Source organism: Amblyraja radiata, chromosome 33, assembly GCF_010909765.2.
Source record: "Amblyraja radiata isolate CabotCenter1 chromosome 33, sAmbRad1.1.pri, whole genome shotgun sequence".
In the NCBI taxonomy this organism is placed as follows: domain Eukaryota; kingdom Metazoa; phylum Chordata; class Chondrichthyes; order Rajiformes; family Rajidae; genus Amblyraja; species Amblyraja radiata.
The window spans coordinates 27,820,454-27,835,623 of NC_045988.1; the positions used below are offsets into that span (position 1 = coordinate 27,820,454).

Below are 15,170 nucleotides of genomic sequence, written 5' to 3' on the forward strand. Positions count from 1 at the left end.
GGTGGCGGTTGCCAAGGTCCTGGTCATTGGAGCTGAGGGTATTGACGGGTCACATCAGCCACGGTTTCATTGTAGACGCAAGGAACTGCAGATGCTGGCTGTCAAAAATAGACACAACATGCTGGAGTAACTCAGCGAGTCAGGCAGCATCTCTGGAGAATATGGCTAATATGTTTTGGGTTCAACCTTTCTTTTAATTGATTGTAATTCTCTGGTTACAGAGAAAGGTTGAACAAGTTAGGGCTTTATTCTTTGGAGCGCAGAAGGTTAAGGGGGGACTTGATAGAGGTTTTTAAAATGATGAGAGGGATAGACAGAGTTGACGTGGAAAAGCTTTTCCCACTGAGAGTAGGGAAGATTCAAACAAGGGGACATGACTTGAGAATTAAGGGACTGAAGTTTAGGGGTAACATGAGGGGGAACTTCTTTACTCAGAGAGTGGTAGCTGTGTGGAATGAGCTTCCAGTGAAGGTGGTGGAGGCAGGTTCGTTTTTATCATTTAAAAATAAATTGGATAGTTATATGGATGGGAAGGGAATGGAGGGTTATGGTCTGAGCGCAGGTATATGGGACTAGGGGAGATTATGTGTTCGGCACGGACTAGAGGGGTCGAGATGGCCTGTTTCTGTGCTGTAATTGTTATATGGTTATTATATGGTAATAGGGGAGAGGAAGCTGGAAGAGAGGTGGGGGCAGGACAAAGCCTGGTAAGTGATAGGTGGACACAGGTGAGAGGGGTTTGATTGGCAGATGCGTGGACAAAGGCCGGAGATGATAAAGAGACGAAAGGCTGTGAGATACAGAGAAGAGTCGTGAAAGGTGAAGCCCGAGGAAGGGATATCGGTGGAAAAGGGGGAGGGGACGGATTGTGGAAGAAATGTGAACATTGTGTGCACAACAGGGTTAACTGATCTGATTCAAAACTCCCAACTGTGTGCACGTTGTAATGTAGAGTGCAGTTCACATGTAAATATTCTGGTAGTGTAACATGGGTGGTGCAGCAGTAGAGTTGCTGCCTTACCGCGAATGCAGTGCCGGTGACCCGGGTTTAATCCCAACTACGGGTACGGTCTGTACGGAGTTTATACGTTCTCCCCGTGAACCAGCGCGGGTTTTCTCCGAGATCTTTGGTTTCCTCTCACACTCCAAAGATGTACGGGTTTGCAGGTTAATTGGCTTGGTATAATTGTAAATTGTCCCCAGTGTGTGTAGAATAGTGTTAATATGATGGGATCGCTGGTCGGCGCGGACACGGTGGGCCTAAGGGCCTGTTTTCATGCTGTATCTCTAAACTACATTAAACTAAACTAAATGTACAAGTATTATTGGCAGATGACTAATACAATTGCTATTAGCTGAGTGTAGCAGGTTAGTTTTGGTAGCGGTATTTTAGTGTGGGAGACAGGTGGGACAGTAACACTTACCCTGAGTATCTAAGTACTTGTGTTGCTGGGCTGCCGTGGACCCACCTGGCCCACCAGCCTGGGTGCAGCCACCATCCTCAGTGGTTTCCAGACCCACAAGGAGGGCCATCATGTCGACCAGCGTCTGGCCCTTGCCTCCTGCCCTCACGTCCTTGCCAACACACAGCACTGACAGGCGACTGAAGGACTGCAGCTGCCCGATGTTTGCACGCAGGAAATGGAGGATGACGTTGAGGTCGTTCAGGGCGCAGCCCAGCATCTTCTTACTGACCAGGTCAAAGGCTGGCAACATCTGGTACACGGCCAGAAACTTCTTGTCCCAGGAACAGAGTTGCAGAAGGTTGTGAATGATCATGGGCACCAAGAGGACGTAAACAGTGCCGTTGACCACACTGATCATCTTGAATATAGTCAGCGAGGTCAGTTTGCACTGAATCACAGCGGGAACATCAGGGTCACTGGTCAGCAGTCCCGATTTAATGGAGCAACTGAACTGGTCCAGGAAAAACACGGGCAGGTGGCAGTAGATGAGGTAGAGGCATGCGGCCGCGATGAACAGCAGCAGGAGCAGCTGCCGCATGTAGTACATGCACACGTAGTAATACGACCCATTCTTGCAGGCGAGGTAACGCTGGAGCAGCGGGAACTGTAGCAACTTCTCCCTGCGAGCCCTTCCAACACAAAATGAACCAAGTAAGACACGGTCCGCTTGAAACTGGGAAGAGCAAGTGAATGAAGTGTTGGTGGAGGAGACCAGTGACCACAGTTCGATTAGGTTTATATAGTTATGGATAGGGACAGAGAGGGCCAACGTGTTAAAATGCTCAATTGAGGCAAGTCCAACTTTGAGGGTATGAGAGAAGGTCTCACTCAAGATGACTGGAACAGGTTATTTGAGGAGAAAGGAACATCAGCCAAGTGGGATGTTTTTAAAAGTGTGCTGACAAAAGCTCAGGGTATGTACGTCCCCGTTAGAGTGAAGGACAAAGCAGGTAAACGTAAGGCGGCTTGGCTGACGAGGGAAATTGAGGCATTGGTCAAAAACAAGAAGGATGCATGGGACAGGTATAGACTGCTGGGTTCAAGTGCATCCCTGGCAGAGTTTCGGGAGCTAAGGAGTAAACTGGAAAAGGAGATCAGAAGGGCAAAAAGGGGCCAGGGGATAGCTCTGGCGGGTTGCATTAAGGATAATCCCAAGAGTTTTTATAAATACATAAGGGCGGAAAGGGTAACTAGAGAGAGAGTGGGACCCTTTAGGAACCAAAGTGGTCACCTCTGTGGAGCCACAGGTCAAGTTCCTCTGTATTTACCGAGGAGAAAGACAGGAGGATGGAGGAACATGGGGCAGTCAATGGAAGTGTCTTGGGAGCAGTCAGTGTTACCGTCAAAGAGGTGCTGAAGGTACTATCATGTACGAAGCTAGACAAATCTCAAATGCCTGATCAGATATATCCGAGGACATTGCGGGAAACCAGGGAGTAAATTGTGGGAGCCCTGGTTAAAATTTACGAAACGTCTTTAACTACAGGAGAGGTGCCAGAAGACTGCAGGGTGGCAAATGTTGTACCTTTATTCAAGAAGGGCTGCAAGGAAAATGCTGGGAACTACTGTATAAGCCAGTGAACTTAACATCTGTAGTTGGAAAGTTATTTGAGAGTATTCTGAGGGATAGGTTATACAGGCATTTAGACAGACTAGGGCTGATTAGTTTAGTTTAGTTTAGGAGTACCAAGGCACAGTGAAAATCTTTTATTGCGTGCTATCCAGTTAGAAGAAAGACAATACATGATTACAATCAAGCCATTTGTATTAGCGAATAATGTTTAGTGCAAGGTAAAGTCAGCAAAGTCCGATCAAGGATAGTCCGAGAATCACCAAAAGGTAGATAGTAGTTCAGCACTGCTCTCTGGTTGTGGTAGGATGATTCAGTTGCCTGATAACAGCCAGCATGACTTTGTACGTGGGAGGTCGTGTCTCACAAATCTGATTGAGTTTTTTGAAGACTTGACCAAAAAGGTTCCCCATGAAGACAGAGCTGTAGATGTTGTGTACATGGACTTTAGCAAAGCATTAGACAAGGTTCTGCATGGTAGATTGCTCTGGAAGGTTAGATCACATGGGATTCAAGGAGAGATAGCTGAATAGATAGAAAATTGGCTTCATGAAAGGAAGCATAGGGTGATGGTGGAAGGTTGCTTGTTGGGCTGGAGGCCTGTGACAAGTGGTGTGCCTCAGGGTTCGATGCTGGGCCCGTTATTGTTTGGCATCTCATTTTGTACACGGCAAGATCTGCAAATTTGCAGATGATACAAAAGTAAGTGGTTTTGCAGATAGTGAAGAAATATTTACAGCAGGGTCTTGATCGATTGGCCAGGTGGGCTGAGGAATGGTCGATGGAATTTAATACAGAGAAATGTGAGGCATTGTATTTTGTGAAGTCTAACATGGGCAGGACCTACACACTGAATGGTCGGGCTCTGGGTACAAAACTCCACTGTGCAGTTCCACTTCAGCTGGTTACAAGCCTGGGTCACGCAGACTGTGGAGTTTTGGGGATTAGTGTTGGAAAGCAAAAAATCATTGGTATATCTGGGAAAAGCCACCGCTTCTCTATAATTACATGAATCATCTCGATATTCTAGCGCTCCAGTCTGTCCATGAAAAACATTGCAAAAGTAAACGATCTGTCTCCACTGAGGAGGCACAGAGAGAAGGGTAGAGGTACCGTGAGGTCCTGCATACCTTGATAGAACCATTTTGGTTCTCTAACCTTTTAGAACGATGACACAGACTGACAAACATGCCCCATTACCAGAAACCCCACTGTCTCTATGGCACAGTCATTCATCACAGACATGTCCTTCAGCCCACCCTGTTTCTGCCAACCATTAGGTGTCCATCTGTACTAATTTTAGTTTTAGAGATGCAGTGTGGAAACGGGCCGTTCGGCCCACCGAGTCCACGCGGACCAGTGATTCCCGCACATTAACACTCGGGATACACACAAGGAACAATTTACACTTTAGCCTAGCCAATTAACCTACAAACCTGTACGCCTTTGGAGTGTGGGAGGAAACCGAACAACTCGGACCCACAGTCACGGGGAGAACGTACAAACTCCGTACAGCAGCACCTGTAGTCGGAATCTGGTCTCTGGCACTGCAAGCGCTGTAAGGCGGCAACTACCGCTGCGCAGCAGTAGAGTTGCTGCCGTACAGCGTTAGAGACACGGGTTCGATCCTGACTACAGGTGCTGTCTGTACAGAGTATGTATGTTCTCCCTGTGACTGCATGGGTTTTCTCCAGGATCTCCATTTTCCTCCCACACTCCAAAGACGTACAGGTTGCAGGCTGTTGTAGGAAGGAACTGCAGATGCTGGTTTAAACCCAAGATAGACACAAAATGCTGGAGTAACTCAGCAAGACAGGCAACATCTCCGGATAGAAGGAATGGGTGACGTTTCAGGTCGAGACCCTTCTTCAGACTGAATCAGGGAAGAGGGAGATACAGAGATAAGGAAATGTAAGGTGTGAAAATGAGACAAAGGGGATGGAGGTCAAAGAACATGTAGAATAGATCATTGTTAGCTAGGAAAATGTAACAGTACAGTCGATGCCACCTGTTTCTCTCGGTGTTCAAATATTTTTGATTAAAAAACAAAAAAAAGCTGGTTACCAACCTCACAGAACTGTGCATCCTTTTGCAACTGGATGTTCAACAGAGTACTACCAATTGACAGCAACACTTCCTCTTTGATAACCATCAGCACCTCAAGGCTGTGTGTTCACCCCCTGCTCTACCCATGACTGTGCAGCTGGACACAGCTTCAACTCCACCTTCAAATTTGCTGTTGGACAAATGACGGGTGTTGATCAGTCAGAGTGCAGGAGAGAGGTCTGATTGAATGGTGCCAGAACAACACCCTTGCTCTCAATGTCAGCAAGATGATGATACTGATTCTCGACTTTAGAAGAGGGAAGCCGAGGATCCGCAAACATTTCTTCTCCACAAGGTCGGCGGTGGAGAGAATCAACTAGATCCTGGGTGTGCCTATCTTTGAAGATCTGCCCTGGACCCAGCACTTTGATGCAATCATAAACAAGGCCCATCAACACCTCTACTTCCTGGGGAGATTTGGTGTGTCAATGAATACTCTCTTGATCTTCTACAGGTGCACAGTAGAGGGCATACAGACTGGTTGCATCATGGCCTGGTTTGGTAACTCGATCAGCCAAGAATAAAGGAGATTACAAGTGTGGTCCATCACAGGCACTGACCATCGAAATGATCTACAGGAGGCTCTGCCTCAAACAGGCAGCCGGCATCATCAGAGACCCACACTACCCTGGCCACACTCGCATTTCACTCCTGCCATCAGGAAGAAGGTAGAGGAGTCTGAAACAGATAGTGTCTTTCTAAAGAATTCTTCAATCAGGCCCTTGAACAGTACAAACTAAATAAACTATGAAGTATAGACTGTCTTTGGTTGTACTAAGGACAGGATGTTTTTGCACTAGCATTGGGTTATTCATTTATAGAAATATTTTTTTATTATATGTTATCTATGAGTACTGTGTTTACAGGCCTGTAATGCTGCTGCCAGTAAGAATGTCATTGTTCTGTCGACGTTACATATGATCATTAACCACTTGACTGTATCCGTGATCTGCTGCTCCGTAACTTTCAATCAACAACTCTTGCATTTATTCTCCATCAGTAACAAGTTTTCCATTCACTCCCTTTATCAATGATTCTGTATTTTATACACTCTCTGTATCATTAATTTGCTGTTATATTCTCTGTCCCAATGATCAAATGTTTAATTTAGTTTAGTTTGTGATACGTCATGGAAACAGGCCCTTCGGCCCACCGAGTCCACGCCGATCCCTGGATTCTAGCACTCTCCTACACGCTGGGGACAATTTACAATTTTGCCGATGCTAATTAACTTACAAACCTGTATTTTTTTGGAAAATGGGAGAAATTCGAAACACACGGTGAAATCTCCCGCTGTCACGGGGAGAACGTACAAACTCCGTACAGACAGCATCTGTAGTCAAGATCCAACCTGGATGTCTGGTGCTGTAGGGCAGCAACTCTACCGCTGCGCCACCATGAAGCCCAAATGTGCTTTATATTCTCAATGTGAAGTACAGCTGTTCCCCAAACTATACCTGTGCTTAATTGTCATATTCATTCCCTTCGGATACACCGCCAATCACTTCAGTAATTGCATCATTGAAGCTGTTCCTTTCAATCTCTGTCCATAATCTCATATCTCATACGCCCACTGTTTCACCACTATCTGATCCCTTTTATCTACATATCAACGATCAGCTCTTCATTAGAGGCCATCGGCTTAAAGTGAGAAGGGAGAGATTTCAGAGGGTCCTCAGGGGCTAAAAGGGTAGGTAGTCTGTATCTGGAAAGAGCTGCGAGAGGAAGTGGATACAACTACCAATTTGGTGTTGCATCTTCTGCAGTTGCAGGGGAATGTACCTGTGGAGGGGGTGGTTTGGGTGGGAAGGGATGACTTAACCAGGGAGTTGCGGAAGGTGGAAAGGGGTGGAGATGGGAAAATGTGGCTAGTGGTTGGATCCCGTTGGAGGTGGCGGAAATTTCGGAGGATTGTGTGTTGTGTGCGATGGCTGATGGGGTGGAACGAAAGGACTAGGGGGACTCTGTTGCGGCTAGGGGGAGGGGGAGCATGGGGCGGAGCTGTGATATACCAAAGAGACACGAGTGAGGGCCCCATCTATGATGGGAGAGGGGAACCCCTAAAGAATGAGGACATCTCGGATGTCCCGGTATGGAACACCTCATCCTGCGCGCAGATGCAGCGAAGACGGAGGAAATGGGAGTAGGAGACAGAGTCTGTGCAGGACCAGGGTGGGAAGAATATTTCATAAATTGTTCTTTGTCTCTCAACATCATCACCTATATCTCTCGTTTCCCTTATCCCTAACCAGTCTGAAGAAGGGTCTCGTCCCAAAAGGTCACCCATTCCTTCTCTCCAGAGATGTTGCCTGTCCAGCTGAGTTACTCCAGCGTTTAGGCCTGTTTCCGTGCTGTACAGTTCTATGATTGTGACCTGAGTGGATTCTGAGGGACAAGATATGCTTGCATTGGGAAAGATGGGTTGAGTAGGGATAGTCAGCACGGCTTTGTGTGTGTGGAGATCCTGTCTCAGGAATTTGATTGAGTTTTTGAAGAAGTAACCAACAAGGTTAATAAGGGGACGGCCATAAACCAAGTCTAATAGTCTTCAGCAAGGCCTTTGATAAAGGTCTGCATGGTGGGCTGCACTGGAAGTTAGTTTGCATGGGATCCAGAGAGAGTTAGCTGACTGGATGGAGAATTCTGTTGGAAAGAACTGCAGATGCTAGTTTAAATCGAAGGTAGACTCAAAATGCTGGAGCAACAGCGGGTCAGGCAGCATCTTTGGAGAGAAGGAACAGGCAACGTTTTGGGTTGAGGCCCTTCTTGAGGATGGAGAATTGGCTTCATGGAAGGAAGATTGTAGTGCAAGATTGTTTTTCATACTGGAGGCCTGTAACTAGTGGTGTACCTCAGGGATCAGTGCTGGCACATTGCTGTTTGTCATCTCTATCACCAATTTGAATGAAAACATACAAGGCATGATTAGCAAGTTTGCAGATGATAAAATAGGTGGTATTGTAGACGATAATTATCAAGAAATACAGTGGATTTTGATCAGCTGGGTAAGTGGGCTGAGGAATGGCAATGGAGTTTTTCATTCAGATAAGAATGAGGTGTTACAATTTGGGAAGTTAAACCAGGGCAGGATTTCCACAGTGAATGGCCAGGCTCTGGGAAGTGTCATGATCAGAGAGATCTGGGAGTACAGGTACATAGTGGCACAAGGTCTGAAGAAAGCTTTGGGCATATTGTCCTTCATCAGTCATGAAATCGAGTGCAGAAGTTGGAACAGTATGTACAGTTGTACAAGATGTTTGTGAGGCTACACTTGGAATATTACGTCCAGTTTTGGTCACCCTGCAATAGGAAAGATGCCATTAAGCTGAAAAGAATGCAGAGAAGATTTACAAAGATGCTGGCAGGATTTGAGGCCTGACTAATGAGGAGAGGTTGGGCAGGACTTTATATTTTGGAGTGCAGGAGGCTGAAGGATGATCTTCAGGTCCATAAAATCATGAGGCTTTAATAGATAAAATAGATAGTTTTGCCCAAACATTCAAGGGCCAGGTTTAAGATGAGAGGGGAACGGTTTAATCGGAAGCTGAAGGGCAACATTTACCCATTTTCTTTGCCCAAGGCAGGGGAATAAAGAACTAGAGGGCATAGGTTTAGTTGAGAGGGAGACAGTGTGGGAGTAAGCACACAGTGGAAATGAAACCTCTTTCTAAGTTCTGAGACGGTTCCAATCTCTCCTTTGATCAGTGCTGCACGATTCCCTTCTTTCTCACAGGTTGCACTGACATTGCTGCCTTCTCCCCCTGTGCAGTGATCAGTGTTCCCCTCCCCTCAGTCTCTGCAGCAAAGACCCATTGTTTCCTTTTTCTCATTCTATCATCGATCATCCTTTTCCATTCATTGTCCACATTTCCCAATGACATAAAATAGGCCATTCAGCCCATTGGGTCTAAACTGGCTCACAGAGCAATCCCATATCCCTTACATTTTCCCAATAACCTATTCTCCCCATAATCCCATTTGATCTCACCTGATCTCACACTAACCCACACACAAGGTGTAATTAAAGCGACCAATTAACCCACACGTTTGGAAGGTGCGAGGGAACCAGAGTACCTGGAAATCCATGCAGTCACAGGGAGGACGTGCAAACTCCGCAGAGGCAGACACAAACAACAGGATTGCCCCCTGGTCTCCAGAGCTGTGATGGGCCAATGTGCCACGCACTGTGTCCACATTTACAGACTCATCACCTGGGTTTTCCTTCAGTAAGCTGAACGGTGTGAGAGGTAAATGAGATTTATCTTGTGTACCTGTCTAGTTCCTCCTGGATGAGTGCCTTGGCATTGGGGTTGTTCTCGTATTTCTTCAGGATCAGTTGAGCCACTTTAATGGACCGATTGTAAGCTTTATCCAACTCGTCGATGATAAAAAGTAGGTCGGCAGTGAGAAGTGGAGTAACAAAGACTTTCCAGATTAAGCTGGGTAGGTACATGGTCATCCCAATAGCCAGCAGTGAGTAGGGGAATACCTGCACAAGGCAAGGAGCCACAGTTAGACACTCTCAGTGTGGGATTGGATCACCTCTGACTATTGACTGACAGTCAAAGCAGACACAAGTACAACAGGTAGTGCAGAGAGAAAATAAACAGAAGGCAGAATATCATGTTACAGTTACTGGGAAAGTGCACGTAAAAAAAGTGTAAGGGCTAAGGTAGATTGGGAGATCGGAATTACATAGCATACTCGGTCCTAACAGACGTCTGATACCATTAACGATGAAACTGGTGGTACATGCTTTCAGGTTTTTGTATCTTCTGCTGACGGGCAAGGAGAAAGAGTGAATGACAGGGATGTGAGTTGTCCTTGCTTATGTTGGTTGCTTTCCCGAGGCAGTGTAAGGTGCAGATGGAGTCGATGGTGGAGAGGTTGGTCAGTGTAATGGACTGGGTTACATCCACAACTCTCTGTAATTTCTTGTGGTCTTGGGCAGAGCTTCTCTCAAACCGAGCAGTGAATCTTCTGCACAGGGACTGATATACCAGGGAAGAGTTGATAACAGGCCTGAAATTCTGTTGGGAGAACTGTGGATGAGATCTGGGATTAGCCTGGGAGAAACACAGGAGCAGGACTGGGAAAGTTGTGCGAGCAGGTCAGAGAATGTTCCGGAGAAGCCGTGAAATGGTGAAACTGTTACCAAAGGACCAAGTGAATGGGACTGGGAACATTCTGGAAGAGCCTTGGGAGTGGGCCTGAGATACTCTGTGGAGAAGCGGGGAAAACAAATCAAAGATGAGAGAACTTTGAGAGGTGATTCTTCCAATAGAACCACGAGAGTGGATCTGTGATTGTGTCAGGAGTCTCGGGGTGGGGCTGTGACCGGGGTACGGGTGGGGAGGGGTGGGGGCGGGGAGTAGGGTTGACAACTAGAAACATAGAAAATAGGTGCAGGAGGAGGTCATTCGGCCCTTCAAGCCAGCACCGCCATTCATTATGATCATGGCTGATCGTCCCCTATCAATAACCCGTGCCTGCCTTCTCCCCATATCACTTGACTCCACTAGCCCTTAACTGTCCCATATTAGCTCGTATTTTGGGCTAAACTGGTTTGTCCCATACGGGACCGCCCTTGTCCCGTATTTGACTGCTACTACTCAGGTCGAGGGGACTGTCGGGTCGGAGCGCCCGTCCTGACGTAGTGCAGCCCATGGAGTGGAGCAGCAGTGCCTCGCCCGTGGCCCCCTCGGTCGGCAGCCCGGCCAGCTGTCCGAACTTCGGACCTTCGTTTACTGCCAACACCACCACCCCTCCTTCTCATGGCCAATCATCGGTTCACAAGTTGGATGGGGTGCCGGACGTTGTGCATGATGTCGCGGGTGGGCCAAAACTCCTCTGCTGACCCGCCGGCTGGGCTTTGTGTGCAGTCCAGCACCCGAGCCAACTCATCATTCACCCAGCCACGGCCGAGTCGGTCTATGAATTGCCGTAATTGTGTCAGGAGTCTGGGGGTTGGGCTGTGACCATGGTGAGGGCGGAGAGGGTTGGGGGCAGGGGGTGGGGGGGGGGTGAGGGGGGGGGGGGTAGTGTGGCTGTGATTGTGTCAGGAGTCTGGGGATGGGGCTGTGACCACCGAGGGGGTCGGGAGGGGAGGGGTGGGGTGGAGGGGTGAAGTGGGGCTGAGATTGTCAGGAGACCAGGAGGATGGGGGGGTGGGGTGTTGAGGATGCCCCAGTCGAGGATGTTTCAGTCGAACAGTGAGAGCGGGCAAGACATTGGTTTAGAAGAAGTAGTAAGATGCCTGTGATGGTTCTAGGGGGTTTGAATGAAAGGTTGATGATCACATTGTGGGCAGCCAGGCAGGGATTGGACTGTGTGAAGACTGAGCTCAATTGCACCTCAGCGGAGCAAGGATACAATGCATGTTTAAAACTTAGACAAGGTTATCCCTGTTCATCCCTGTCTGGCGATAAAATACAATGGGGAAGGCGACTCAACCGTGCCTAACGAGGGAAATCAAGAATAGAGTAAAATCCAAGGAAGAGGTATATAAATTGGCCAGAGGAAGCAACAAACTGGGGGAAATTTAGAACTCAACAGAGGAAGTCAAAGGGGTTAATTAAGAGGGAGATAAAAGAGCATGAAAGAAAGCTTGCGGGGAATATACAAACTGATTGTAAAAGCTTCTTTATATATGTAAAAATGAAAAGATTAGTGAAGATTAATGTAGGTCACTTACAGTCAGAGACATGTACATTTATAATGGGAAACAAGGAAACAGACCAGTTAAACGAATATTTTGGTTCTGTTTTCACTAAGGAAGGCACAAACAATCTCCCAGAAATACTAGGGGACCGAGGACCTAGTGGGAGGGAGAAACTGAAGGGAATCCACATTAGTCAGGAAGTGGTGAAAGATAATTGAAGGCAGATAAATCCCCAGGGCCTGATGGTCTGCATCCCAGAGTACTCAATGATGTGGCCCTAGAAATCGTGGATGCATTGGTGATCATTTTCCTATGTTCTATCGATTCTGGATCAGTTCCTATGGTCTCCACTTTTGCAACTGCATTTTTTAAGGGCCTGTCCCACTTATGCGATTTTTTTCAGTGAATGCCGGCACCCGTCATAGTCGCTGCAGGTCGCCAAACACGTTGAAAATCCAGCGGTGACCAGAAAAAGGTACGAATCTTTGGACGACTATTCACGATCATACACTCCACGACATGTCGCCTGTAAGGTTGTGAGTAGTCGCCCAAAGAGTCGTACCTTTGTCCCACAGAAAAGATTAGTGTGTAAAATTAGAGCACATGGTATTGGAGTTCGGGTATTGACATGGATAGAGAACTGGTTGGCAGACATAAAGCAAAGAGTAGGAATTAACGGGTCCTTTTCAGAATGGTAGGCAGTGACTAGTGGGGTGCCACAAGGCTCGGTGCTGGGACCCCAGTTATATGCATATAGAGCTAATAGGTCAACGGAGGATGCCATCAACATAGCTCTACATTCTGCACTGACACATCTGGAGCGTCCTGGCTCATATGTGAGGATGTTATTTGTAGATTTTAGTTCTGCATTTAATTCAATCATCCCCAGCAGAATGGTGGACAAACTGTCTGATCTGGGTGTTAATGCAAACACATGCGGATGGATTAAGGACTTTCTAACAGATCGCCCACAGACTGTCAGGATGGGGTCCAATTACTCCCCAGTCCTGACGCTCAGCACAGGAGCGCCACAAGGTTGTGTGCTGAGTCCCATCTTGTATACAATATACACTTATGACTGTATACCAACACACAGTACAAACAGGATCATCAAGTTTGCAGACGACACGACTGGTGGGACTGATAAACAACAACGACGAGTCTGCCTACAGGGATGAAGTCCAAAAACTGACTGTCTGGTGTACCAAAAACAACCTGGTACTCAATCCATCAAAGACAAAAGAGCTGGTCGTTGACTTCAGAAGGAAGAGGAGCGAGGAACCTGCTCCCTTATACATCAAAGGAGACATGGTGGAGAGAGTCACTGGCTTTAACTTCCTGGGAATAAACATCTCCCAGGACCTCAAATGGCAAATGAACACCGTCACTCTCGTGAAGAAGTCACATCAGCGGCTGTATTTCCTGAGGTCTCTGCGGAGAGCAAACGTCTCACAGCCGCTGCTGTTGTCCTTCTACCGATGCGCCGTGGAGAGTATCCTCTCCTATGGAATCCTGGTGTGGTTTGCTAGCTGTACTGTGGCTGAGAGGAGGGCGCTGCAGGGAATTATAAAAACTGCGCAGAACATTACAAACGCCCAACTGCCCTCCTTGGATGACATATATAGGGCCCGATGCTTGCGCCGGGCCACAAATATCAAGCAGGACACATCCCACCTTGCCAACCACCTTTTTACTCTGCTACCCTCTGGGAGGCGATTCAGGACTCTGAAGGCTCGCACCGGTAGACTAAAGAATAGTTTCTACCCATGTGCGATAAAAGAGCTAAATTCCAACAGAGAATGCTGGGGAAGCAAAATGTAATTCCAAGAAATGCCGCCAAATTCTTTTAAATTCTTTTAAATTCTTTTAAAATATCTATTTATTTTTTACTAATAAGTGTACATATGTGTTAATGGTTGTCGTGTTTGTATTTTTTTTAACCGGAGGAGATGTAATGGAATTTCGTTGCACAGTATTGTGCAATGACAATAAACGTATTCATTCATTCATTCATATTAACATTTTAGAAGATGGAATTAAATGTAACATCTCCAAGTTTGTGGATGACACAAAGCTGGGTGGCAGTGTGTGCTGCGAGGAAGATGTTATGAGGCTGCAGGGTGACTTGGAAGGTTGGGTGAGTGGGGAGATGCATGGCAGATGCAGTATAATGTGGATAAATGTGAGGTTATCCACTTTGGTGGCAATAACTGGAAGACAGATTATTATCAGAATGGTGTCAGATTAGGAAAAGGGGAGGAGCAACGAGACATGGGAGTGCTTGTAGATCAATCACTGAACGTAAGCATGCAGGTACAGCAGGCAGTGAAGAAAGCTAATGGCATGTTGGCCTTCATTGCGAGAGGATTTGAGTTTAGGAACATGGAGGACCTACTGCAGTTGGGCCCTGGTGAGACTGCACCTGGATTATTGTGTGCAATTTGGTCTCCTAATTTGAGAAAGGACATTATTGCTATTGAGCGAGAGCAGCGTAGGTTCACCAGGTTAATTCCCAGGATGACGGGACTGACATATGAAAAATGGGTCGACTGGGCTTGTATTCACTGGAATATAGGATAAGAGGGGATCTTATCTATCTATTTATCTTCTATCTATCTATACTATTATTAAAATTCTCAACTTGTCCTCTTCTGGTTTGCGTTGTTTTTAAATTTGCGCAAACACGGTACCCTATATCGCTAGGGATTTTTCGCCACCTTATTCACCATTCTCCTCTGCTCCAAGGTTTGTTCCGATCGGTGGAATATTACAAAAGTTATGAAAGTTTAAAAATCGTGAGATCAGCAAATTGGTCTTCTCGCCAATTCTGGCACCCGCTGTCAATCACCGGGGCGAGGAGAATAATGCCCCGGAGGCCAGGCTGTCCATGAGCCTTCCAGAAGCCGTTCGCCAACCGTCCGCCAGTCATCCGCCCTGAAGCCGTGAGTGAGTGAACTGTGAGTCCAGAAGCTGTGAGTGATTGAACTGTGAGTCCAGAAGATGTGAGTGAGTGAACTGTGAGTCCAGAAGCCGTGTGAACTGTGAGTCCAGAAGCCGTGTGAACTGTGAGTCCAGAAGCCGTGAGTGAGTGCTTTGGCAGGATAGATTGGAGGGCTCATCTAGGGAGGCTATTTGGGTGGAACTGAGAAGTGGGAAAGGTGTAGCAACACTTATAGGGGTGTATTATAGACCGCCAAATGGGGAACGAGAATTGGAAGAGCAAATATGTAAGGAGATAGCAGATATTAGTAGTAAGCACAAGGTAGTGATTGTGGGAGATTTCAATTGTCCACACATAAACTGGGAAACACATTCTGTAAAAGGGCTGGATGGTTTGGAGTTTGTAAAATGTGTGCAGGATAGTTTT

General features: G+C 46.9%; 1 protein-coding gene across 1 annotated transcript in view; it reads right to left on the minus strand.

Moving 5' to 3' along the window:
* panx3 (pannexin 3) overlaps positions 1 to 15,170 on the minus strand; it is a 46,175-nt gene that overhangs the window by 14,945 nt on the left and 16,060 nt on the right. Inside the window, exons 3-4 of the mRNA XM_033049690.1 lie at positions 9,414 to 9,631; positions 1,425 to 2,095 (exon numbers count right to left, since the gene is read on the minus strand). Of these exons, the coding sequence (XP_032905581.1) occupies positions 1,425 to 2,095; positions 9,414 to 9,631 (889 nt within the window). The remainder of the gene's footprint in view (positions 1 to 1,424; positions 2,096 to 9,413; positions 9,632 to 15,170) is intronic.